The 25,414-nt window shown below is 48.1% G+C and overlaps 3 protein-coding genes and 1 long non-coding RNA gene across 5 annotated transcripts in view; 2 read left to right on the top strand and 2 right to left on the bottom strand.

The window, feature by feature from the left end:
• Positions 1-13,918, bottom strand: part of SRGAP3 (SLIT-ROBO Rho GTPase activating protein 3) — a 575,259-nt gene extending 561,341 nt beyond the window's left edge. Inside the window, exons 1-2 of the mRNA XM_064667088.1 lie at positions 12,779-13,918; positions 7,783-7,900 (exon numbers count right to left, since the gene is read on the bottom strand). Coding sequence (XP_064523158.1) covers positions 7,783-7,831 — 49 coding nt within the window. The 5' untranslated portion in view covers positions 7,832-7,900; positions 12,779-13,918. The remainder of the gene's footprint in view (positions 1-7,782; positions 7,901-12,778) is intronic.
• A 157-nt stretch (positions 13,919-14,075) lies between these two features.
• On the top strand, positions 14,076-20,089 carry THUMPD3 (THUMP domain containing 3). Of its 2 annotated transcripts, none has more exons than XM_064667098.1 (9): positions 14,076-14,393; positions 14,746-14,823; positions 15,344-15,877; positions 16,915-17,045; positions 17,457-17,526; positions 17,904-18,019; positions 18,208-18,315; positions 18,563-18,686; positions 18,918-20,089. In XM_064667098.1, exons 1-9 carry the CDS (start codon positions 14,178-14,180, stop codon positions 19,047-19,049), a joined length of 1,509 nt encoding a protein of 502 aa, XP_064523168.1. In that variant the 5' UTR covers positions 14,076-14,177; the 3' UTR covers positions 19,050-20,089. The 2 variants fall into 2 exon arrangements, with proteins under 2 accessions (XP_064523168.1, XP_064523167.1); XM_064667097.1 differs by having other exon boundaries at positions 14,099-14,393; positions 18,205-18,315.
• On the bottom strand, positions 18,760-21,491 carry LOC135420101 (uncharacterized). The gene is made up of 2 exons (XR_010433346.1): positions 21,267-21,491; positions 18,760-19,012 (listed from the first exon to the last, which is right to left on the bottom strand). It is a non-coding gene; the product is annotated as an uncharacterized LOC135420101 (long non-coding RNA).
• Positions 21,492-21,554: 63 nt separating this feature from the next.
• VHL (von Hippel-Lindau tumor suppressor) lies at positions 21,555-24,784 on the top strand. The gene is made up of 3 exons (XM_064667103.1): positions 21,555-21,774; positions 22,174-22,284; positions 22,651-24,784. Exons 1-3 carry the CDS (start codon positions 21,570-21,572, stop codon positions 22,833-22,835), a joined length of 501 nt encoding a protein of 166 aa, XP_064523173.1. The 5' UTR covers positions 21,555-21,569; the 3' UTR covers positions 22,836-24,784.
• The last annotated feature ends 630 nt before the right edge of the window (positions 24,785-25,414 follow it).

Genomic DNA, 25,414 nt, shown 5'->3' with positions numbered 1-25,414 from the left:
AGCCAGTGCAGGAGCAAACTGAGGCACAGCTCAACAAGGGACCTGAGCTAACCCTGCGTGGGGCTGAGCTACTGAGCCAGCAGAGCATCACTGGGGCTTCATGCCGGGCTTCAGCAACCCATGATCACATCCCTGCAGCAAGGGCCACGCTGCTCTGCTGCCTCCCTGCTCCTCTCCATCCTCTTCTTCCTGCTGGCATCGTGGGCATTGCAGCACCCAGTTCTCTGTGCTGCCCTCACTGGGGCTCAACCTGCCAAAATGGACCACATCTTGTAACTCATCCAAGTTAAAGGACCTCTGACATGGGAAGTACTGGGGTATGTGCCCAGTGCAGGATCCCGAGACACGGACTTCTCAGGAGTACACTGCTCCAGAAGGAAAAACTTAATTTCCTGAGGGCTCTCCAAAAATACAGCTCAGGAATGAAGGCACTGACCTGAAAATCCCAACCAAAAGCTTGAGTCACTCATCTCCAAAGGCACAGCTCACATGTTTGAGGTTTTAACTTCTCAAACATCCAGATGGGCCTTTTTATTAATTTCACTGCCAGAAAACACGGCAGTGACCTTGGATCCCTGCAGCAGGATTCCAGAGGCTCCGTGTCCTGTGGCACTGGGCTGTGCAGCTCTGCAGAGGTGTGATACCTGTCAGCTCTCACAGCTTCTCTCCAGTGAGGACATGACCCTCCTGTTCCAAAGCACTGGCACTGCAGGGATTCAACTGGATCCAATAGCTCCCAGATCTGAGGAGCAGAGCAAAACACATGTGTAAAACAGGAACTCGGCAGAGCTGTGCCAGCTGTCTGTGTGCCCAGAATCAGTGCAAAACGTTGCTGTCAGATCTAACTGGCAACCTCAACCATAACACAAACAACACAGCCTGCTTGCTCCCAGGGACTCATGGCCAGTACTTGTATGAAAGGCAACAGTTTGTGGAGGATTTTCATTTAAAATAAAGGCTGACATGATCTTTCATTTCAGATTTTAATTAGGCTCCCTTGCCAAGCTGCAGAGAAAAATCCTGGAAAATGTAATCCAAGAGCACAGTAAAGTCTCAGATGTCAAAGGCGAGCAAAACCCTGAGCTGCTGTTTTAATTGTAATTTCATTAGTCCAAAGGACACAGCATGTTCTCCAAGGAAGCTCCTGCTTCCCCAATGCTCACAGTCTGACTTTCTGTAGAACACATCAAATGCCAACCAAGATGCACGTATAAGCCCACATTTCATTCTTGTCACAAGATGCTGATTTACCTGCATTCAGGGTATTATTTTTCCCTCCTCTCACACTCTCTCAGCTCAAAGAGAGCTATTTACAGAGCTCTTGCCATGTCTCAGGCTGAAGGCCTCAGTCCCCCATTCTTTACAAACCAGTCCCAAGCCCCCTGTTCCTGGGTGGCATGACCTGGGCTCTGTGGGATCTCTCAGCAGGCTCAGGACCAGCCCCTTCCGTGGTCCCTGTGCAGTACCACTGACCTGCTCAGCTCAGATTTCTCATCTTATCCTTCTCTTTCTGTCCAGGATTAGGTTAGTTTTTCACCAGGGAGATATGCAGATAGCCCAGAAATATTTACAAAAAGGGGCTAACAGTGGTCTCCAGCACAAACAGCTCCTTCCCTTCTGCTGGACTAAGGAAAACAGTGCTGGGGGGGTGGTCCTGCCCCAGCACAATCCAAGCAGTCGCTGTCTCCTGTTTCCATAGCCTTGGCATCCTCCTGTGTCCCCTTGCGCTCCTGCTCCAGGTTCTTCCCAGAGCTGTTTCATTGCCAGCATTTGGCATCTAGCCCTTGGCATGCGCTTAAGGGGAGGAAATATTGCTGACACCAGCACCAGAGCCTGCTGCAGCCTCAGGGGGAAGCTGCTGCATGCGCAGGGAGCTGGGCCAGAGCAGAGGGAGCCCCATTTCCTCAGCAAACCACCCGCAAGGTCACTGTTTCATAACAAGCTTGAGCCAGGCCATGGGGGAACACGTAAAATACTGCAGCCCTTCTGCTGCAAATGCTTTGAAACAGCTACAAAAACTTGGCACCAACACCGCAAGATCTTTGCTCTGACTTATTCTGCACTAAACTGAATCCCACTAATCCACAAAGTTTGCTGTGTGAGTGTGGTTCGGGATGGAACATGGGGGATGAGTTGCTGCTCCCTGTTCCCTCAACTGTCACTTCTCATCCAAAAGAAAAACTTCTCATCCAGGTAAAAAAAAAAAAGAACCAGGTCATCACAGATAGTGACTGACACCTCCACACTCTTCTATGATGTGAAAGCACTGGGGAATCACCGGGTATGGAAAACCACACACTGGGGACAACTGGTGCCTCCCTAAAGCTCACTTCCACCTACTGATTTACCTCACAAAATAACTCACAACTGATTGAATAACGGTGTTATCCCCATGCAGGAGCCACACACCAGATACTGTTGGTCCTCTGGAAGCTGTACCACAGCCCTTAAATACAACACACCTGACATGTGACAGGCAGAACTGGCTGCCAAGGCCCACTGCGGGAGCGACAAGCACACCGGGTAATGAGTGTAACGCCGTGGAGGGATCCCCACACCCTCCGACCCAACATCTTACACACGGGAATTTGGGTGAGTGAGCCAGATCAGCAGTAAATTGGACTCATTCCTACAAAGGGTCATCCTCCAGCCCTATGAAAAGAGTTTGAAGATTGTAATGTTTCAGGATTCCAAAATAACAAGTCTTGGTTCTCTGGCTTCACTGTTTTGCAGCTCAGACAAATCCCTGTCCCTGCTGAAGGGATTCCCTCCAGCCCAGGGCAAAGCATGCTGGCAGGGCAGCTCTAGAGAGCAGGATGGCCTGGCCAGAGGATTGGGATCCACAGCCCAGGAGACTGACAAACTGGGAACTACTGCCATGGCTGCAAGTATTTTAGACGATGAAAAAGTCTGCTCCTAACGACCATGTAGTCATGGATATAGAACAGACAAATCACTAAATTGCAGAAAAACAGTGAGAAAACTTAAACCTGGAGTTTGTTCTGGGCTCTGCTCCCTGCAGAGTTGCACAACTTTCCCAGTTTCACTTTAGAATACCCCCATGATTTAACACTAAAAAGCTGGGTCTTGAGTGAAGCCTGGATTCCCTGCAGCTGATTTCACAGAGTGAGTTCAACACTGTCTAACTCATAAGGCATCTCTGCTCAGCCTCTGAAAAACCCAGTGCTGCAGAATCTGTTCATGATATCTGCTCAAACAGAGCATTCACCACAGCACAGTAATACACAAAAGTTCACATGTGAACCAGAACATGCAGGGGGTTGTCTCTGGCCCTAAAGAGCACGTAACTGCATGAAGAACTAATACAGATTGGTGGCACTTCATGAGACCCTGCTGGAGACTGTGGGTTTGGAATGGAAACTTAATTATCAAATCTGAGTTTTTATCTTACCAATATCATCTTTTTAAAATTATTTAGGGTGAAGGTGTAGCAGCAAGCAGACATGTTATCCAGGATTACTCCTTTTCCCAGTAGAGAAAGGGCTGTCCACCCACAGCAGCACGAAGCACATATAACTCTCTACAAGTCTCTGTGTGAGCTGTACAAGCCCCGAGGCCCAAAGGAGCCGCTGGGTCTGGCAGGACAGGTAGCAGGAAATGCAGCCTTTGCACATGGCTGCCTCTCCCCCTGGTGCTCCCTGCACAGCACTTGTAGGAGAGGAGGGCTCGCACTGCAAGCAGCACCTTTCTCATGCCAGCACTGCCCCCAGACAGCCCAAGGAAAGGTCCCTCAGCCTGCAGGGAGGAAGAGGCAGCTCCGTGGTGAGACACGTGTGAGAGTCAAGCCACAGATTCGAGCACAACTGCCCACACGTAGAAGAGACATGGCAGGGAGAGGATGGGAGGGGAAAAAGTCACAGATTTTCCTCCCATGCTCCAGAAACTTCCCAGCTGGGCCCATGGACAGCTCCCATCTGGCAGGCAGCTCTTGAGCCCACACTCAGAGGGGCCATGTCCTCCCTTCAGCAGCACCTGTCCCAGGGACCTGCTCTCAGATGCACTGTCTGTTCAAGTTGTGGTCAAGTGCTCAAGAGGAGACAACCAAGGCCTGAACCCTTGCTTTAGGTTTTCAGTTTGTTTAATGCAGCATTCCCCTAGCAGTAACTCAAGGCTGTTACTGCAGAGCACAAGCAGAGCACAGTTGCAGAGTCCTTGTGTCGCTGCAGCAGCGATGGGAGGGAATAGGAGTCCCACTGCCACAGACACATTCAAATTCAGAACACAGGCAGACTCCAAAGCCACTCACATGTGAGATGTTTATAAAAGCAAGGAAGATATCACCATTTTTTTTTATTATTTAAAATGGTCATTTCCCCTGCTCTCTCTGTCCTTAAAATGAACACTTAAGAATGTGTTCAGAATTGTTCAGGAGTCTGGCAGCAGTCCCAAAGTCAGCTAAAGCTCTTCCCAGCTCCTCTTGTCACTGTGCCTAGATGCAGAGCAGAAATTCCTTGCAGTATCAGCATTTTGACTCCTCAGGCCCCCACATGTCTTTCTTCTTCCCTCTCAGATTCCCAAGCCAGGGGGAAGCACAGAGGCCATTTTTTACTTCTCACTCTCTCCCCATTGTCTTTCCATGTGCAGGAGTCAAGTATTCTCCCCACATAATTTCTTTATTGGAATAGTGAAGTACAGGTGGAAATATCACCTGAATTGTGATATTATAGAACAGAATCATGGAATCAACCAGGTTGGAAAAGACCTCCAAGATCATCAAGTCCAACCCTTGATCCAACACTGCTGTGGTTCCCAGACCATGGCACTGATGCCACATCCAGTCTCATCTTAACCTCCAGAGATGGTGAATCCACCACCTCCCTGGGCAGCCCATTCCAACATCTGATTACTCCCTCTGTAAAAAATTTCTTCCTAATATCCTACCTATATTGCTTTCACTAGCCTTGATATACAAATACCTTGAAAAATTATTTGTAAAGACATTAGTTTTGTCACCCAGTGATCTCAGACACAACAGAACGCCGAGTTAACACAGCTGGGATGTGATACTCTTGTAAATCCTTCACTGCACACTGTTCTCACCTGGTTCTGTTGTCTGTCTCACACATCTGCAGCACTCAGACCTCTCACTGTCCATGTGATATTTTCTCTTGAAATGCACTTTTTAAATGAGATTTCAGATTTGCACATTCTTGTGCTTCTACAGATGAAAACAACCCCCGTTAGCCACGAACACAGTTCACTGGACTGAGTTAAGTCCTTGCCACATCCCAGTAAGAGGCACAGATGGATGTGGTAGATCTTGCAGTGCATGCTGGATCTAGTTTGTGTGTGTGTGTGTGTGTGTTACACAAGCTCACAGAAGATAAGTCAGATTCAGTCCCTTCATTCAGGGAAAGCCCCTTGCAGAGTGACTCACAGCAGAGCTCCCTGTCCACACGCTCCCCTGACAGCTGCTCCGAGCAGCTCTCCCGCTTTGAACCCCAAGCACAGGGATGGGATTCCAAAGGTGAATTTTTGTGCAGAATAGGATTCAAGGAGGTGATCAAACCGTTTGTTTCACATGGTAAAAGACAGTGCAAGTTTCCCACTTAAAAGCATTATGTATATAATAGAAATGAACTTCTATTAGTACATCAGTATTATAGATTTTTTTAAAATAAACCCCAAAACCCCAGGCTCCCCAAAAACATCCTTTAATTGTGTGCATACCAGTCTCCTTTCAAATATTCTCAACAGAAGGATTTCCATCCAGTAACATAATTGAAATCTCAGCAGGACATATTTGAAGAAATCAGCTGACAATTCAGCTGAGCTGTCCACAGCCACATCCAGCTGCAACGCCCATACAGGTTACATGCAGACTAAGAAAACTCCCAGCAGAGTCATTGGCACAAAGGTCACTCCAATTTCTGCCAAGGTGCAGCTGTTTAAGGAGTTGTGATTTCCCAGTAAAGCCAGCAGAGCCTCCCTGCACCACAGGCTGCTGAACGCAGCACACGCTGCTCCTTCATGCCCAGGACACACAGCCCCTCACATGTCACCGTGCTCTGTGGAGCACTACAATAATTCTGCCTTTTCTCCCACAGAAGTGACTAACAATGAGCTCGAAATAATTGACTGGCCAGGAACAGCAGCTCTTGTGTATGGGCAGCCTCACTGACAGGTGCTGGTTACACTGACTCAGAAGGAAAGAGGTCACAGCACTCATGTACCACTGCTTGAAACACAGACAGCACCGTGGTTCTACAGAAAAGAGCCTGAAACTGATTTTTCTCAGCTCAAGAGATCAGTGATAGCAGGAGCACCAGCTAACCCCTGTGTGTGGTTTAACGTGCCCGAGTGATGGAGTGATGGATCCTGGACCCTCGTGTCCCCAGAGCAGGGCCACGCACAGGTTAACGGAGGTGAATCAGGATATTGCAATTATGATATTGCAATACACTATAGATCTTGTACATTCCATCCCAGAGAATAATTAAAAAGACTTTTTAAGAGCTTTTTTATTTGGATGTTGGGGAGAGACTTTATAATTTCATTAGTCTCTGTTCTGGCCCCTAAGTGATACTTGGCAGGTCTTTTAATATGCAAAAGCCTCAATTTGCTCACTAATAAATTAGCTGTTAGGAAAACAAAGCTTCACAACAAAGGCATTAGTAAAACACAGCTGCAGACTCTGAAGATGCTCAGCAGTGTCCATGGTAGCTCCCTGAGGCCATATATTCTGTAGCATCAGTGTCCTTTTGGACTCAGGTAGGAGCTAATCAGACACACCGAGTGTAAGAGAAAACACAACAATTGTGGGGCCACAACAAGGTTATATATCTCCCTCTTCTGAATTATGCTTCCAGATCTGTTAAAAATAACTGGAGGGATTATTTGTTTTCCAATGGTCAAAGCTCATGCCAGCTCTGCCAGCACTGTCACCATTCCCTGTCCCTGGCTGCCAACGCAGATTCAAGACCATGAAGTTGTATCCCCAACTGGGAGAGGAAAAAATCTGAGCTGTGCAACCTCTTCCCTCCCTCACACAGGCCACTGAGGCAGCACAAAAGACTGGATCCCAATAGCCCTGTCTGACTGGTCAGCAGCTCACACTACAAGCTGCCTGTCCAAACTTCCTTCAGACTTTGCCAGCACCAGTTGAGGCTAAAATCCCATGAAAAATTCTGAATTGCAAACTACTTCATCTTTGCCTGCTTTTTTATTTATTTCTGTGTGTAAGAATCTTTCTTTTAATAAGTTGTCTCAAAGTAAACTTGACTGTTAGGTCAGAAGCAAATGCTGTAGGTTAAAAGGTGATCTGAACAAATCCCCACACTAACCCTCACTCCTGTAGTAAAGCCATGGCAACCCTCTGAGCAGCAGTGAGGTACTGCACAAGAGTAAACCCAGTACCAGCGAGCACACAGCTGGAATGCCACTGAGAAGGAAGTGGTAAAGCCATCACCCAAAGTCCCCTGAAAGCAGAACTTTCTTCAAGAGGTCACAGGAGGGAAGAGCCTGGCACCTTCACAGGCATCTTGCCCTGAAAAGCTTTCTTATACTGCCCACAGCATTTTTACTTTGGAAGGGCAGCTTTTTGATTTCACTTCTCAGTGTGTATATTGAAACACAAAACTATATTTTTAAAAGCAGTCTATGGAGCCAGGAAACAGCCCTTTGAGACATCAAACATGGCTTCAAGAGAACATGTTTGAAGTCACAGACAATCTACTCTGTATTTCTGAAAATTCCCTCTCTGAGGCCAATGGTTACAAAGTCCTCCAAGATGGATTTGGCAGTGCTGGAAATCAAACTCACCTTCTCCAAATTCTTCTAAATTGCTGTGCTTGTGGAGGACTGAACCCATAAAACAACAGCCAGAGCAGCTCAGCTTGTCCTCAGGTCACAGGTTCTGGCACAAGAGCACGCAGGCTGCCTGCAGTAGGAAGAAAGGAAAAACTTCTAGGAGGCAGAATATAATGTTTGGCATTAGCTTTCAGAAAACAAAATATACTAAATTACATTTGAAAATGCTGATCAAACCCCATTTCATTTCTTAAATTTCTTCCCCAACTGGTATTATTTCGCTTTCCTTTTCCAACAAAACAAGCCTGATCCAATTAAATCCAATCCAGAGCTGACTTCATCTCAGTGGGTTCTTCACCTGCTCAATGCCAGATCTTTAGTGAAGAACAAGTGGAGAAATTACCATTTGATGGCTGATACAGGGCATAATTGCTGAGTCTGAGAGGAGCTGTGGGTGAGCAGCTCCCTGGGCACAGGAGAGTGACACCCCCTGCGATCCCTGGGATGGGTCCTGCAGATTCCAGCACTCCTGAGACCACTGTGGGGACACAGGGATGACCCTGCAGTGCCTCCCCTGACCCTCTCCCTCCACTCAAATGACAAAACAAAAGAGAGCTCACAAAAAGTCTCTGTATCTTTCTTCTGGGAGAGGTTGGGGTAAAGGGTAGATATGCTTTGATTTAAGCAAGAGATCGGTATCTCTGGAGCAGCTTCCATGGGCAAGTTGGAGAAAGAAAAGATCTTGTTTAAGAACCTTCCCAGGCCTTGGGCACAAACTGATGAACACCTTCAGGAATTCAGCAGTTATGTTCATGCCTGCTGACAGAAACTTAGTATCTGTGGCTTTTAGGTACCTACAATACTAGACAAGACTTTTCAGTTACTGGAGGTACCTGGCAACTGGACTCAGATGCCTAATGACAGGATGGGAAACTCAGGAATGTAAGCCCAGGTGGATGGAGCTGGGAGTTACCACTGCCCTGTTCTCTGAACAAATGTCCAGTCCAATCCATTTGCCACAAGCAAAAAATACAGTCCAGATCTGCATTAGCTGCAGTACAGGCAACTCTTTTCCTGAATATGCTTTTCAAAGAATTTAATTTTCTAAAATATCTATTCCTTCAAAATCAAAGGAAAACTTAACAATAATGGGATCTTGCTCATCCACCTTCAAATAAGGCATCAGGCTTTGGCTACCTGTGGCCACAGCTTTGCCACCACCCCTCCTTTTTCTCTCTAGCTGCCAAATGGAGCAACAGTCTATGAAAAGCTGCCCAAGTTTGGAGTACTTTGGGAGCCCATTTCAGTAACACTGTGTTACATGAATATTGGTTTAACAGCCACACACCATTTCCTGCCCTCGTGCCACATGTCCAGGCCTGGGCCCAGCCCCACACTGGTGCTCTGCAGTGCATATTTCCATGAAGGGTGAGCTGGTCAGATCTCAGCTATGAGAGCTCAGGCAGCTCCCCAGACGGAGGATGCTTTATGAATGCAGCAAGAGATGTAAACAGAGCCAAAGACTATGATTTCTTGAGTCTCATCTGATTTTAACTATCACAGTGAGCCAGGGTTACCTTGAAGTGAGCCTCAAACAGATCTAGTGAAGGCAATGAGATTATTCCAGAAATATATTCACTCTACACTTTCATATCTATTTCAAAGGAGCTACGGCTAAACACACAGGCTATAGAAAACCAGGCATTCCTACACAAGTGTGTGATTTTCTTCAGATCCACAAGAAAATGTGTTGAACTGTGTTTTTGCTGTCCATGAAATGGATCTAAAATGTTCTGAAACCACAACCAAGAGCTATCCTGCCCTGTCCTGCACTGTGACATGCTAGTACAAGGACAGACAGGCAGCTGGGAAATGTTACATATTTGTGACTTGCCAGAAATTAAAAAAGGCTCTAGCAGCACCAAGCTGGAGGGAAAAGCCCACGCAGGACAGACTTGTACTGAATCCAGGTAGGAGGTGCTTCCACCATAGCAGGGACTGGAGGCAGCAGCATGGTGCAGCAGGCTGCTGCCTCGGGGTACACAAAGTCATTTGCAGTTATCTGGTAACTCCCAGAAAAACAAGCATGTTGACTGTTCTCAGAGTCCTGATGGCACCTGAGGTCAGGACTGCTGATCCGTTTATGCTTTCCACCCTCATGCTCTGACTGGCACTGTAACTCTGGCTCCTTCTCAGCCATTCCAAAGTAGCATTTCCAGGAGGGCTGAAATGCCTCCTTCCATACAAGGACATTTCAGGTGACTGACTCCACTGGTCCTGAGGTTTAACTCATAAAGCCTCCACAAACCACCCCAAACAAACAAGTGAAGGTAACAGTTCGTCTCCTAGCTAAGTAGGTGCAGGATGTCTGGAACCAAGGACACCTGTTTTTTCCACCAGGCACTCCAGACTCTCCACTGGCAGGACCCTGAACACCCTGACAGCTTCATCCTTCCCAGCAGCCTCCAAGGCACGATGGGACTCAGGAACAGGGAAACCCAGAGCCCAGGAAAACCGGGCAACACCCATATCACCCCACTGAACCCAACAGAAGCTGCTGCTGTGACCTAAAGCTCCATAAGTTTTGGATGAGAGACATCAGAGAGGCCCCAGCTGCACGTCGCTGATGTGGACAGGCTGTTGCTGACTGAACCAACACATCTGGAGTGACATGTGGCAGCTCACACAGGACTCTGCTATGAAGGCTGCTGCCAAGGATTTGGATTAGCCATGATGTTTAGTTTGGATTAATTGTGATGTTTTTCAGTCCAAAGTAAAAGTTGAGATGGCCTGAAGCAAAATCCAGGCACTGAAAAAGATTAACTGTCTCACTTTAAAGGCTGTCTTTGATGTAAATTTCTTAGGATGATGTATCATGAATATTAGATCTTCCTATCCTCCAGCTTATCCATGATGGCCTTGCAAGCTTAGGGATCTCAGCACTCCTTAATGCTTTATTAAAAACATGGGCTGCTCTGAGGAGCCCCACTTGTGTTTTTCTCCTCCTGAAGGTCAGGCCCCTCCACAGGTACGTCCCAGGAGGCACAGGCTTTGCAGCTGTGTGCTGAGGCTGAACTGGAAAGAAATGTATTTCCTTGCTCAAAGGACTTGTGCAAACCCAAGTGCTGGATGGGATTTATACAACATGCTCTTGTCACTGCAAGGCAAACCTGACCAGTTCACACCAAACTCATTCTGCAGCTCTGAAATGAACTCAAACCAAGTGGTTTCTCCAGGCGAGACAGATGTAGGCATAACTTGGCACTTCAGTACTGGAAATTCAGTGCCATCTCTAAATTTGTTTATGCCCTACCAAATTCATTAAACCAATGCAGGAAATTAATTTCTGTTCCCCTGGTAAAAATTAAGCAAGGCCTTTGAACACCTCTCACTGCTTTCATGAAACTCATTGGTGTAAGGTTATGTGTGCCCACTGAGTTTCTTGCTGATGAGGCTCCCTCAGCAGTTCCTATTTCACAGACCTCACATATGACAAAGCTCAGTCCCTGGGCACAGGTGTACAACCAGTACAGCAAGGCCGACCAGTCTGATATTCTCAGCACACGTCTCACATTCTGTAGAATGAGCTGCTCATCCTCTGTGGCCTTATCACAGCTCTGACCTCCCAGAGTGGCTGCACCCACGCTGCCCAGGCACAAGTTGCTAATTGTGGCTTATTTGTTCCTATGCAAAATCTGCTGGGGACAGGAAGGGTGGGATGGTCCCTTGTTAACCAAACACCTCCAGCAACAAGGGTTTGCCACACAATTTCTCACTTTAAATTGTGAACTCTTTGTCAACTCTTTGTCGTGTCCTATCACCCACCAGCCTCAGTTCACAGCTCTTCTGACTAAGGCCTACCAGTGCTGCCACAAACTGACTAATTCTTCCCCATCCGGTAACAGTTAAGCTGCCAATTCACTCCCCTCCTGACCTCTAGGTGTCAAAATAACATTATCCTTCAGCTGGAGATTCCCAAACACCATACAATATTATCTTTCTCTCATGCACATGAAAATAGTAAAACTCGAGGAAAAATTAAGTAACTAGATTAGATGTCAGGAAGAAATTGTTCCCTGTGAAGGTGGGGAGGCCCTGGCACAGGTTGCCCAGAGAAGCTGTGGCTGCCCCATCCCTGGAAGTGTTCAAGGTCAGGTTGGATAGGGCTTGGAGCAACCTGGTCTAGTCCTAATTCCAGGACAAGTTATTGGTTTTAGTAAATTAGGGGTATTGTAATGTTCTTCAGTTGTGTGTCAATATTATGAGACAAATAATAATGACTCCAGGATAATATTAGGACCCTTTGGTCAACTGGACAATTGCTATCTCCATCACTGCATTGGTAACCTGAGGAGCAAGAGTGCAGAAACATTGAGCATCCTCCGTGATCCAGCCTGCTATTGACACATGCATTCCAAACTGACAGACCCAGCTCCCCCAGGGCACAACCCCTTCCAGACAAGTGGACAGCAATGCTCTTCCTCGGGTATGCACTAAACCAGCCATGAAATCAATGCTGCCAGCTCATCAGGAACTGCTACTGCCTGTAAACGGGGCTCGCAGAGCTACCCAACAGGCATCTGCTTTCCTTAACTGACTGCAGCTGCTCCTGGGAGCCAGTTTGGTTCCTTGGTTCTGGGAAATGGGTTCATAATGGACACAAAAATGCAGCTTTGTTTTGGTCTTGAAGACTGTCATATTTTCTTTCCTACCAAAACATAGGTAGGAGAGTAGGAGAGCTGCTGCAGGACTTGGCCACTGGCAGGAAACCGTTCTGCGAGTGGTGCCTGGACAGATTTTGAGAGCAGCAGCACAGCAGGCTGATCCCTGCTTCTCACCTTCCCATGTGAGGCAGGCTGGGAAGGTCAGAGCTGCTGCTGCTAGGCCAGACATACGGAATCCATTTAAGTGTCTGGCAAACACCTTCACCAAAATATGCTGAAAATTCTGCTATTGAAAGCAGCTCAGCAACCCGAGCTCGTTATCCCACTCGAACCACAGAGCTCACCCTTGCTATATGAGTTGCTGCAGGAGAAAGCTGTGCAAAATCTGTGGCTGCCTCTGCTTTAGCACGTTTTAAGTTCTCAGCGAAGAAGCCATTTCACAAACTTTCTCCAGTATGTTTATGATCCAAATTCCACGGTTTTCATCTTATATTTTCAGACTTGAATCACAAGTAAACCCACACCTTCCATCACCCTTGGCATGTGAAAGCAAAGCGATGCTTCAGAAGACTCAATGGCAGGAGCAGTGCCTCAGGCCTCCTGCTCAACATCGAATGTCACAGTGAAACCAGAACTCACAGGGGGAAATGAAGACAGACAGTGCTGCTGCCAGTACACGCTGCATCTGCAGAGAAGCTGCAGGGACAAGTTGTGTTTACATTTATCAATCCAGTACTGGGAAAAGGTAAAGACTCCGGGACCAGAAGAAAAGAGGAGGGAAACAGTGCCTCTTCAGCTTCAGGCTGATCACGCTTGGGCATAGTGACACACGCATGGCTGTGGCAGATAGCTGGGGTGGCCTCTCTATGCCTCCTGAAAGAACATTTAGCTGCTAGATTTTTCTTTAAAAAAAATTCTAGTGCTGGAAACATGCTAAAGACAGCAGCCCGATGATCGAAGGAACTGAGCACTTTTTATAACAAGGAACGAAAAAGGAAATGGCCACGCATGCTTTGCACAGGGGATGCGGCAGCAGCGGCGGCTCGCGCTGTGCGGGTGCTCGGGAGCTCCGTGCCGGGACCCCGCGGGCTGCGGGGACAGAGCCACGGGCTGTACTGGCTTTGGAACCGGGCAGCTCCTCCAGGTAAATCGATGGATCCCGTTCCACGGCGGGAACGCGCATGGAGCTGCCGCCCTCACCGACCCTGCTGCCTTCCCTGGATGTGCGGTCACAGCCGCCTGCTCGCAGTCCATCGCGGCAGCAACCTGCCCGGCTGTCCCGTCACCGCCGGTGTCACACACACACCGCGCGCCCGGCAGGAACGTGTGCCGGGATCGGCACCCGCGGCGGCCGCTCCGCTGAGGGGCGCGGGGGAAGCACGGGCCGGCCAGACCGGCTCCCACGCACGGTACGGGCCGGCCACACTGTCTCCCCCGCACGGCACGGGCCGGCCAGACCGGCTCCCCCACACGGCACGGGCCGGCCACACTGTCTCCCCCGCACGGCACGGGCCAGCCACACTGTCTCCCCCACACTGTCTCCCTCACACGCCGCGGGTCGCGGCGCCACCTCCCGCCCGCTCGGAGCAGCGACCCGCGGGCAGCGCGGGCGGGGCCGCCCGGGCGGAAGCGGAAGGGGCGGGGGCGGCGGCGCGCGGGGCGGCGGGAGCGGTGGCCGTGGCCGTGGTCGGTGCGGCGCGGCCGCCCGAGTTCCCGGCGGTCTCCATCCCCCGGCAGCCTGCCATGGCGGAGGCGGCCGGTGACGCGGGGCTGGGGCCGGGTCCAGCCCAGGAGGGCGCGGAGCTCGCGGAGCTCGCGGCCGTTATCGGCGCCACCGTGCCCACGGGGTTCGAGCAGACGGCGGCCGAGGAGGTGCAGGAGAAACTGGGCTCGGCCTCCAGGATCAGCAGGGACCGGGGCAAGATCTACTTCGCGGTCCCGGCCCGGAGCCTGCCGCAGGTCCGTGCACGCCGCCTGCTCCGCTCCCTGCTCCGCTGTCCCCGCCGCGGCCTCGCTGCCCTGCCCGGCCCTGCCCGGTCCGGCGGGTCACGGCCCCTCCGAGCAGAGCGCTCCGCTGTCGGAGGCCGCGGCCGGCCCGGGTGCAGCAGCTCTATCCGCCTTTATAGCGGTTTGAAAGGGAGATTAAGTCAAAACTGGGGAAGTTAAATCAGTGCAGAGGTATAGTGATAACTCCCTTGGGGACTAAAGTGGAAAATCGTGCATGTAAGATGGCAGAATTCTAACGACAGTAAACACAATCCCCATGACACACGGTTAGTAACGTACCACCGTGCCTTCTCATCTCCTCTAGGTCCACCGTCTGCGGTCAGTGGATAATTTATTTGTTGTTGTTGAAGAGTTCAAAGACTATCAATTTAAAGAAAATAAGGTGAGGTATTCCTCATTTTTTGGTCAGTTCTGGGGTTTGAAGTGTTGTTTGGTTTGACTGTTTTTTAGTTTAAGACTAGTGTCAAAGTATTCTGTTTGTTTAACAAGTTTGTTGGGTTTTTCAGTTGTGATGTTGTTCCATTTCTTCTTTTCTGGCTTGTAAATGGAACTGTGGCCATGATGTCTAACATTTCTTCAGTTAAATATGTTGCATTGGCAAAATCTGGGATGAGAGCTGATGCCATGTTTGTAGGTCACAGACATAGGACAGTGATGTATCACTTTGGTCACTTAACGCACTGCTAGCTGTTTGTTTTATGAGATAAACTGTGAAATCCTGTGGGTCTTGTGATTTTCGGTGTAATTCCTTTTATGGCAAGAATTGGACAAAAACCTGTAAGCTTTTCTTAAAGATGTAGTGGGTTAATGTTTAATAAACTACTTTAAGAGACCTAAAAATAAAAGATAACTTTTAAAGGAATTAAATGACTTCAAAGTACATCTTCTTCTGTCTGTTAAAGGAAGATGCTTTAAAGGATTTGGAAGGTTTGGTTAAAAAGCTGCCCTGGACCGATCCGTTGAAAGTTTGGGAGCTGAACAACAGCTTAAAAAAGAAAAAGACAAAACGCAAAAAACACAATTTGCAGAGTCCTGCAAGCAAGGAGAAGCTGAATGATGGTGGAGAAGAGGGAGGAGCAGACCAAAAAGACACTAATGACCAGGAGGACTGTGCCCAAAACACTGTGGGTGTGGCTAGCAGCCAGGATACAGAGAAGCCCCAAGGGGTGGCATCCCAAAATGGGGGAGAGGAGGAAGAGGAGGATAATGAGCAATTGAATGCGAGGGACGAAGTGCAGGCGAGTTCTGGGAGTACTACCAAGGCTGGTGATGGTCAGACAGCTGAAGGAGAGGCGAAGGTGCTGAAGTTCCGCGTGACGTGCAACAGAGCTGGAGACAAGCACAGCTTCACATCAAACGAGGCTGCGAGAGACTTCGGTGGAGCCGTGCAGGAGCACTTCCAGTGGAAAGCTGACATGACGAACTTTGATGTGGAGGTATGGTGGTGTGCCTTGGAAATGCCTATGTTTCTGCTGTACAAATCTTTAGTTCTTAATTCTGATGCTTAGAGGTCCCCAAATTGCCTTTCAGATACTCTGGAACTGAAAGTGTTCATTTCCCTGGCACTTTACACGTGTCCTCAGATCCCAGCAGTTGCTGGTGCTTTGGCTATCCATGATAATAATCTCTGGAGTGGCCCAGTGTGGCACCTCTCCCTTCCCCGGGCCTCTAATTTGTTCAAACACTGCTGTCTCCTCTTGTTAGCTGATGAACCCAGCACAGCTGAGCTGGGGCTGCAAAGCTCTCTCCCAGCCACAGCAAAGGCTTGAGTTCTGAGTATTACCACCTGCTATAGCCTTTGGGCTCCTTCGTATTTAAAGGTAATGTCAGTGCCTTCTGCTTTGCTTTTACCCTCAGTGAACCTGTCCTTATTCCGTTGTTTAATACCACTCTAAGTTGTCAGGAGATGCTCCATCCGGAAGCTGGTTTTATGGGTGAAGGGAACAGAAAGGGTTAACAGTAACTGTCCAGTGTTTATTTCCTGTCAGAGGAGAGCAGAGTTTGGGAAAGCACAACCAACACCCTTGGTAGGAGTACTGTTTCTGAGGGACAGAGAGACGTGTTTTTCTTGTGGTTTATTAAGGGCTGGTCACTGCCCTGGAGCAAGATGCTAATATGGTCTCCACCACAAATATGAATTTTATTGCTGCTTTGCAGATACTTCACTGTGACTTGCAGGACTTCCTTGGCTTCTCCCCCAAACTTAAAAACTAAACCTTTCAGGAAGCCAGTGTAATTGTTACAGCGCTTTGGGAAGTCTTGTGTAAAAGATTCTGTGTGACTGAGAGAATATGTGAATGCTCTCCCAAGTTCTGTCCTTTATGGTTATAAAAATGGGGCTTTGATTTTCCTACAAGAAGAAAAGCTCTTTTATACATTGTTCCTGGTTTTTAAATTGCCATATAACTTCCCATAAATATTTACCAGGCATACTATGCAAACTCCTGAAACTCAGTTCAGGTTTTTTCTTTAGGTTCTTCTGAATATTCACAACAATGAAGTGGTGGTGGGGATTGCATTAACTGAAGAGAGTCTCCACAGACGGAATATCACACACTTTGGACCCACGACGCTGCGCTCGACTCTGGCTTACGGCATGCTCAGGTCAGGGCATGCCTTCTGTTATACTCAGTTAATGAGTCCTTTTGTTTCAGAAATTAGGCCCTTTATCTCCCCACTGCTTCCTCAGAAGCCATTTCTGATAATTCTCGAAAAAAAATTTAAAAAGCAGAGTTGCTGACATGGTGTGCTTTGTAGTTACAGTGGTGGTTTCCCAGACAAGGAAAGTAAATCTTTGCTGGGTTAGCCTAGCTTCAAAATAGTGTATCACATTTGTGAAAGAATTTCACTGGATTGCTGCTCATAAAATGGTAATTAACGTATTGAAAAAATAATCACAAAGTTTTTTTGTTAAAAGGATAGAATCAGAATTATTAAAATAGTTCACTTTCCCTTCCTTAGAGAAATTCACATTTTCTTGGCTTTTCTCACCATATCTTTTCTTCTGTTCTTCAGACTCTGTGATCCCCAGCCCACGGACATCATAGTTGATCCCATGTGTGGTACAGGTGCGATACCAATAGAGGTGATTCTTCTGTGATTTTTTTAACTTAATTAAACTTAACAGTATCTGTAACTCAGTAATGTGTGTAAGTCTTCTTGGTAATGACTGAATAGCAAGGTCCAATCTCACCAACTTTTGAACAGATACAAATACACTTTTTGTAAGTGACCTATTTCCTTCTCTGGTCTATAGCGGGAAGAAACTAAATCCAAAAGTATTTTAAGCCTTAAAGGTGCATAATACCTGTAACAGCTATCTGTTACAGAACTCTAAATTCCTTGCCATCCACTTGCAGTTGCTTTGTTGTGTTTTGTCATGTTTGAGTAATTCTTCTGTTTGTTGTGTTTTCAGTCAAGCAGCGTTGATGCTAATGTTGCTTATTATCAATTCTCCCCTAGGGAGCTGCGGAATGGCCCGGCTGCTACCACATTGCAGGGGATAACAACCCTCAGGCTGTGAAGAGAGCAGCAAACAACATCTGCTCCTTACTGAGGAAAAATGAGAGTAAGGACAGGTGAGAAGAGCACAAGGGATTTCTGTTTCCTGCAGCGTTGTATGCAGAGAAATCCACTTTGCATTGATGCTTTGGAGTGTCTAGTTCATATTTTCCTGTTTATTCTGCTTCCAACGTTCTAGATCTCCTCAGTGTAAAAACCTTCTGAGTGCTCATGTCTGAGGTAACTGCCTTTGCCCTTGCAGCAGCACTGTCCAGGGTGTTCCCTTGGACATCATCCAGTGGGACATCTGCAACCTGCCTCTCCGGACTGGCTCTGTGGACATCGTAGTGACAGACATGCCCTTTGGGAAGAGGTGAGGAGTGCTGGAAAGGTGCTGTGCCTCACTGCCACAGCTGCATGGGCTCACCTGGCCAGGCCTGGGCTTCTCTCCAGTCAGGTCCTTAACCGGGCCTAGCTGGGAAGGTGTGACAGGCCCTATGGTAAAAGTACAACTTGAAAGTAACAGTAACTGTGGTCCTGAATAAGCTGATCCTTGTCTGAGACCGACGTCAGTGAACTGGTTTCAGTGATCACAAAGGACATCTGAATGTATCTTGCAGGATAGGGTCGAAGAAGAAGAACTGGGATCTCTACCCAGCCTGCCTGATGGAGATGGGCCGGATCTGCACTCCAGGGACAGGAAGGGCTGTGCTGCTTACCCAGGACAAGAAATGCTTTGCCAAGGTATGTTCTGTGAGAGAAAAATCAAACCTATTTACACTTGAAAATGTATTGAGAAAAAAATTGTAAGCTGTCATCATTACAGATGTTTTATTTATTGAGCAAAAATTACTAACATCTAAATGCAGTTCTGGGTGTGAAAAGTCCCTTGACATTGCCATCAGATGTGATTTAGACTAATAAAAAATAGTACTACTGTCTTAACGCTGCTCTCTGGCTGGTTTTGGCTTGCAGGCCTTGTCACGGGTGGGACACATCTGGCGCCGAGCTCAGACGGTGTGGGTGAACGTGGGGGGACTCCACGCTGCAGTGTATCTGCTGCGGCGCACCTGGGAGAGAGCAGAAGAGAGAAGGTCCTTCTGGTAAACTGCCTGGAAGAAGACACACCTCCAGAATTTGTTGAATGGCCGTTTGGTAAAGCAGACACCACAGAGCTTGGGTCTCTCAGTTCCAAACTCAAACAACCTAAGCAGAAATTGTGTCACACAAATACTAAACCAGGGATCAACTTGAGAGCTGCCAGTTGTACTGTGTGTTCTGAAAACTTGTTATTTAAATCACCTCTCCTCCTTGCCACCCAAACTGAAATTCAGTTGTGGGATTAGTAATGCTTTCCATGGCCTGAGTCTTCTATATTTTTCAGTTAAATGTTTATTCCTCTGCTTACAGTAGAAAATATGTTGAGGCAGCTCTGAAGGTAACAGTTCACCAAACTGTAGAAAGCTTACATGTATCTTAAAATGACTAACAGGACTACTAAGACTGTCACCTTGAAGGGTTCAGAGGTAGTATTTCTCTAGTGTGGGATATTTCCAAATTGAAGTTTCCTTATTTATACCATTGCTCAAATGTAAACGAAGAAAATAAAACAGTGTCTGGTTTTTATGGTCTGATAAGCAAATTCCAGTTAGTAAACAATATGCTGTGCTACTGATTCTCTTGCCTGTTACCTCACCTTAGTGCTAATTACAAGTAAATTTCTAATCCATATTTTAATGTTCCACTGTCTTGGCTGAGGGGGTAACTCACACAGCCTTAGCAAACCGTCTGTAGTTACTGTTTGAGAACAAAGATACTTTTAGCAGCTATATTAACAACTTCATGTTTCCAGTGTCTACTGTGGAGACATCAGAGCGGCAGTGTTTGAATTTCTTAGGTGATTTAACTGTCATAGTTATGCTGCCACAGTATTTACAAAATTATATTCCCTGTCCACTAACTTGAAGTTGCAAATAATTTTTCTTCTCTAAATATACTGTGATTTCTCAAGCCTCTTACTCTGCTCAGCAGAGGCTGAAAACACATTACTGGTTTGTTCTTTTCATTACAGTGTGTTCATGCTAAGTACTTGTAAGTGTTCAGAGGTGAATTAACAAGTATTAAAGTTTTAGAAGTTTTGCATAAGAGATGATTCTTAATTGTGTTCTTTTCTGGTTTGTGTCCTGATTTAAGAGTATAGAAAAAAGATTATGTACAGCGATGTCTGAATAGCTCTGCTCTTTTACAGATATGAACCTGTTTTTGAGTTGGGCAGTTTGAAGCAGTTGCTGTTAAAGCCCACACTTCTGTTTTATGGAAGATTGGCACCAGACACTGAGGAATAGCAGCTTTTTACAGTTAGTACAACCAGCCTCATTGTATATATATGCTGTGTAATCCCACAGTGCTGCTCACAGCTGCTTTACAGTATCAGGATCTGAACTATGTGCTCCTTCCATGATGTGAATTTGCTGTTTTCCTCTCATAGAAGGAACACGAGGGAAGTGACTCCTTTTCCACAAGGGCCATCAAACAAGCCTGCCTAGCAGTTCTGACACCTCCAGCTCTACTGGGAAAAAATGTAATTGAGAGGTGATGGTTTCTCTTGTGTCATTCTCTAACAATGTACACACTTCTCCCTCACAGGCTGCTAGAGGAGCAGAAATTAGGAAAGAATCCCTCATCTAAGTCTTGTTGGAGAATGTTGAGTATTCTAAAAGAAAAACCTGCTAAGAGGTGTTGAGACATATGAGGAAAAGGCACTGTCTTTATGCTTTTAGCACTGTAATTTGCAGTGACTCTGGAGAAGAATATGCTTAAACTGCCTTTGCACACTTCATCCCTACCCAGGGTAAGGAGGCTGGAAAGAGATGATCCTTAACGTGCCTTCCAACCCAAAGCATTCTCTGATTCTATAAACCACCGTGTTTGGAGAAGTATCTGTTATGACATACTTGAGACAGCAAAATGAATGGTTTGGGTTGGAAGGGCCCCGTTGCCATGGGCAGGGACACCTTCCACTATCACAGGTCCAACCTGGCCTTGGACACTCCCAGGGATGGGGCAGCCACAGCTTCTCTGGGCAACCTGTGCCAGGGCCTCACCTCCCTCACAACCTGTGCCAGGGCCTCACTGCCCTCACAGGGTAGGATTTCTTCCCCAATATCTAATCCAGTAACTTAATTTTTCCTCAAGGTTTTACTATTTTCATGTGCTCAAGAGAAAGAGAATACTGTATGGTATTTGGGAAGCTCCAGCTGAAGGATAAAGGAATGTTATTTCGACACCCAGAGGGCAGGAGAGGACTGAATTGGCAGCTGTTACCGGATGGGGAAGAATTAGTATTGCGGCAGCACTGGTAGGCCTTAGTCAGAATAGCTGTGAACTGAGGCTGGTGGATGATAAGACACGACCACTGTTTGACAAAGAGTTCAGCACTGTTAAGTGAGGAAGGGTGTGGCAAACCGTCGTTGCTGTTGTCCGTGTATTCGGTGAAAGGGTCCCTGAGGGGCAGCGCCGTTCCCGCCCCCCGGGGCTTCCCTCACGGCAAGCCCCGCCCCCCGCTCCTGGCCGGGCCGCGCGCAGGCGCCGAGGGGCGGGGCCGCGTGTCGCGAGGGGCGGGGCAGGATGGAGCCGCCGCCGGGGTCCGTGAGCGGCCCGGGCGGCCCCGGGCCCGCGCTGCGCTCCGAGAAGACACGGGAGCTCTCCGAGGTCGTCTTCAACAACCACAGCCCCCGCCACGTGCTGCCCGTCTGGCTGGACTTCGAGGGCCTGCCGCAGGGCTACCCGGTCCTGAAGCCGCGCACCGGACGCGTCATGCGCAGCTACCGCGGTGGGTGCGGCGGGGCGGGCCGGGCCGGGCTGGGGCGTCGCGGGGCCCAGGTGGTTGAGATGGTAGCGGTGGGGTTCACCATTTTCTTCTTTTCCTTTTTTTATCCTCCTTTTCCTCTTTCCGCTCTTCTCTCTTCCCTTTCCTTTTTTCCTTTCCTTATTTCCCTTTCTTTTTTCCTTTTCTTTTTTCCTTTCCTTTTTCCTTCCATCCCTTTTTCCCTTTTCCCTTTCCCCTCCCGGTTCACACCAGTGACCAAGGCCGTGGTGGTGGTGAACAGGGAGCTCAGCTGGAGAGCAGCTCGGTCCCTCACAGATACAGCTCAGTCCTTCGCGAGTGCCCCTCAGAGCTGCTCATTAAAAAGTGCCATAACTGATGCATTCCCCCCTTGTTCCCTCCCAGGGCACCTCTGGCTGTTCCGAGATGCAGGGACCAACGATGGGCTCCTTGTCAACCAGCAGGAGCTGTTTGTGGTAGCCCCCAACGTGACCAAAGCTGACATCACACTGCCAGGTAAGGGACAGCCCTGCATGTGCCCTGGGAAATTCTGAACTTAGTCTCTTTGAACTTCAGTGTAAGGATGAGTGAGAAATCAGAAGTAAACCTGCTCAGACACAGGAAGAGGTGGTGAGGGATTCTGGGTAGAGCTGTGGTGCTGGGTAGAGCTAGGGACAGACCTCTCCTGTAAAGGATCTGTGAGGGGTTTCATAGGTGCCTCATGGCAGGAACCACGTCCCACCCCTCTCTGGTGAGCCCAGCCTGTGGTGGGTGACGCTGCTGCGGGCTGTGCTCTGTGTTCATGCGCTCAGAGCTGCACTGTGGATGTTGGAGCAGCAGCTGAGAGCCCTCGTGACGAGGCCGTGTTTTGTTTGACCCCAGTGTTCACCCTGAAGGAGAGATGTCTGCAGGTCGTGCGCAGTCTGGTCAGCCCGGTGGACTACAGGAAACTGGACATTGTTCGGTCATTATATGAAGAGCTGGAGGATCATCCAGATATTTCAAAGGATCTTCAGCGGCTTTCTCTGGAGAGGAGTGAACCGTTGAGCAGTGGAATTCTGGAATAACATGATTACTCACTTCAGACTCTTCAATAGCAAACCACCGAGTTTGAGCAGCGAGAGTCACCAGGAAACACACCAAGAACCGATGCTTCCATTTCAAGTTCTGGAACATAAACTCAGTTAGGTTGGTGATGGCAAGTCAGATCCCAAAGACTGAACAGCACCTGGAGTGTGCCAGCTTGTGATGGTTCAGGTTTGTTCCTCGTTACGTGTATCACAAGCTGACGGCTCCGGAGGCCTCGCGCGGATGAAGCTCAGAAGTTTGGACACTGCGTAGGGATGTAAGATCAGGGCAGCTATATGGAACTTATTCATACAGAGCAACTCTCATTGTATTGGAAAGGAAATTACACCAAGGATTAATTTAACCCAGACTAATGGTTCTAAGTGGCAGATCAACACCGGTTTTGTTTGAGTAATTTGTTTTGATGGAATTTCCCTGTCATGCATGCCTCGATGTGCCTGTGGGTCACAGCGTGGGGGGTTGTATGTCAGGGTTTCCAGTACCACCTGAAGACCTGACAAACATTATGTTGGTGGAAAAATGATGTGTAAAGGCTTGGGGTTTTTCTGCCTCTTACCTTTGCACTTATACAAACCCACGTTGTATCTGCACTGCAGCTGACGCGTTTTTACTCATATCATACCTTGAATGCCTTATTTGCCTTCATGATTGGATTCTTGCCTGGCTGATCTCAGCCACAGAGACCAGATCCTAGTTTTGGGACACCTTTGTCCTTCGCAGCTGCTTTCCCAGCAGCCTGTACAGGGTTCACAGGAGGTAGATGCTTTGAGTCCTGCCTCTTCCCATCACAGTGCTGTGGTCCAAGTCATAGTGGGGGGCCTTTTTGGGCTTGTCTCCTCAGGACCAACAGGGGCTGTATGGGCTCACACAGCCAGTTCACAGGCAGGGCCATGCTTTGTGGCAGGCTGGAGAAAGAGAGATAGCATTTCTTTGCCCATATTCTGTCCCCCACACCTCAGTGAAATGTGTCCTTGTGTGAATGCACAGAGTTGAAAGCAGCATAGTTTCAGCAGACACATGAATTTTCCACCAGTAACAGATGTGGTGCTGCTCAGGTAGAAGCAGGCTGGCAGGAGATCACAGCAGGTTATGTCTGTGCATACATTTGTTTGCAGTTGTACATTCTGGGAGCAGCTGTGAAACTGAGAATCTCAATGTATTCTGTAAGTATGGAATGTCTCCCCTATTTGTTGACTTGTCTTTCTTACGTATTTGAAGTGTATGAACTGATCTTTGACATAAAAATCCACACTACCTTTCTGACTGATTCTGTCAGGTACCTCACAGTGCCTGTGTGTTTGTATCCCTGTGATACTTGGACAGTCGTGGTTGATCAGTAACAGGCACTTTGGACTGTACAACCTGCCCAGCCCATTGCTGCAGGACTGTGCTGTGGCTCACAAGACCTGTCAGCACAGCTTTGGGCAGTGTCTGGGCAGAAGGAGTACATGGCAAGTTCTGCTCTTACCACCTCTCATAGATCTCTGAAGGGAAAGGGTGCCCATATGGGCCTCGGGAGCAGACAGGTCAGTGCCCCAGGGAGGCTGAGGGTGGGAGGGTCTGCCCTGCCCATACCCAGGAGGAGGTTCCCTCCTGAGGCCTTGCACTTCGATGAGCCTGGCAGTTCCACTGGGCCCTGGCAGAAAATTGGCCTGCTTGGCCTTAGCTTTTCCTGTAACAGAGTTGGCATTAGATGTTGGCTTTAACAGATCTGTACGTGGCACACACGTTCTGGGTATTTCTGAGCTGGCTGGGGTCTGTGATCTCGTGTTGCTTATTAGAGTGTATTTTTCTGTTCTGGAATGCTCCTTTGGGTCAGAATAAAAGGCTGGAGAAACCCCATGTGGCTCTAAGACATGAACATTGGGAAATGGAGCCTCCTACTAGTTACTCAGCTGCATTAGCAATAAATGAATGTCGTCATTGACTTGTGGCAGCTTCACTAACACTGGGTGGTTTCAGGCAGTCCCAGCCCCACCTCAGTGGGCATCCTGGAGCAGTGGTGAGAGCCAGGGCTCAGGGCCAGCCCCAGGGCTCTGCTGTGGCAGGAAGTGGTGAGGCACAGCTGAAGGGGAGAAATAACAAATGGTTCTCATGTGTCCATGGGCTCCAGGAGAGCCCGCAGCAGTTCAGAGTCCTGCCCACACCACGCTGTTGGAAAGGGAAGGCTGAACTGCATGAATATACAGGATTGTTCTAGTCTGTTTGGAAAGTCATTCCAGTTTCCCTGTAAGACCCTGCATTACATGTAATGTTGGGAGCAGAACTGAAGCCAGCCATGGAGTTGGACGTGTTCTTTCCCCTCATTTTCCCCTGAGGCAAATAGTCTAAAAGGTTTCACAAGTTTTTCTAGTACCCAAGGGGAAGAAGTGTCTTTTCTTCCTGCTTTTATCCAGTTTATTGCAACACAATTTCAGTCTCATCTTACATCACTTCCAGAGATGCTCTGTCTTCCCACGACAGAATATAGATGTATGTCAGAGGGACAGTAAGCAGGGAAAATGGAGGGAAAAACCCCATAAATGCAACTATTGTTGAACTGGTACTACTGCTAAAA

Source organism: Pseudopipra pipra, chromosome 11 (genome assembly GCF_036250125.1).
Source record: "Pseudopipra pipra isolate bDixPip1 chromosome 11, bDixPip1.hap1, whole genome shotgun sequence".
Classification (NCBI taxonomy): Eukaryota; Metazoa; Chordata; class Aves; order Passeriformes; family Pipridae; genus Pseudopipra; species Pseudopipra pipra.
This window is presented reverse-complemented; position numbering and strand designations above follow the sequence as displayed.

Bases quoted from the DNA above. Each gene is read 5' to 3' on its own strand.
- VHL (XM_064667103.1), top strand. From the start codon at position 21,570: ATGGAGCCGCCGCCGGGGTCCGTGAGCGGCCCGGGCGGCCCCGGGCCC. The intron at 21,775-22,173 runs GTGGGTGCGGCG...GTTCCCTCCCAG, and splicing joins CGTCATGCGCAGCTACCGCG to GGCACCTCTGGCTGTTCCGA. The intron at 22,285-22,650 runs GTAAGGGACAGC...GTTTGACCCCAG, and splicing joins AGCTGACATCACACTGCCAG to TGTTCACCCTGAAGGAGAGA.
- THUMPD3 (XM_064667097.1), top strand. From the start codon at position 14,178: ATGGCGGAGGCGGCCGGTGACGCGGGGCTGGGGCCGGGTCCAGCCCAG. The intron at 15,878-16,914 runs GTATGGTGGTGT...TTTTTTCTTTAG, and splicing joins TGACGAACTTTGATGTGGAG to GTTCTTCTGAATATTCACAA. The intron at 17,046-17,456 runs GTCAGGGCATGC...TCTGTTCTTCAG, and splicing joins CTGGCTTACGGCATGCTCAG to ACTCTGTGATCCCCAGCCCA.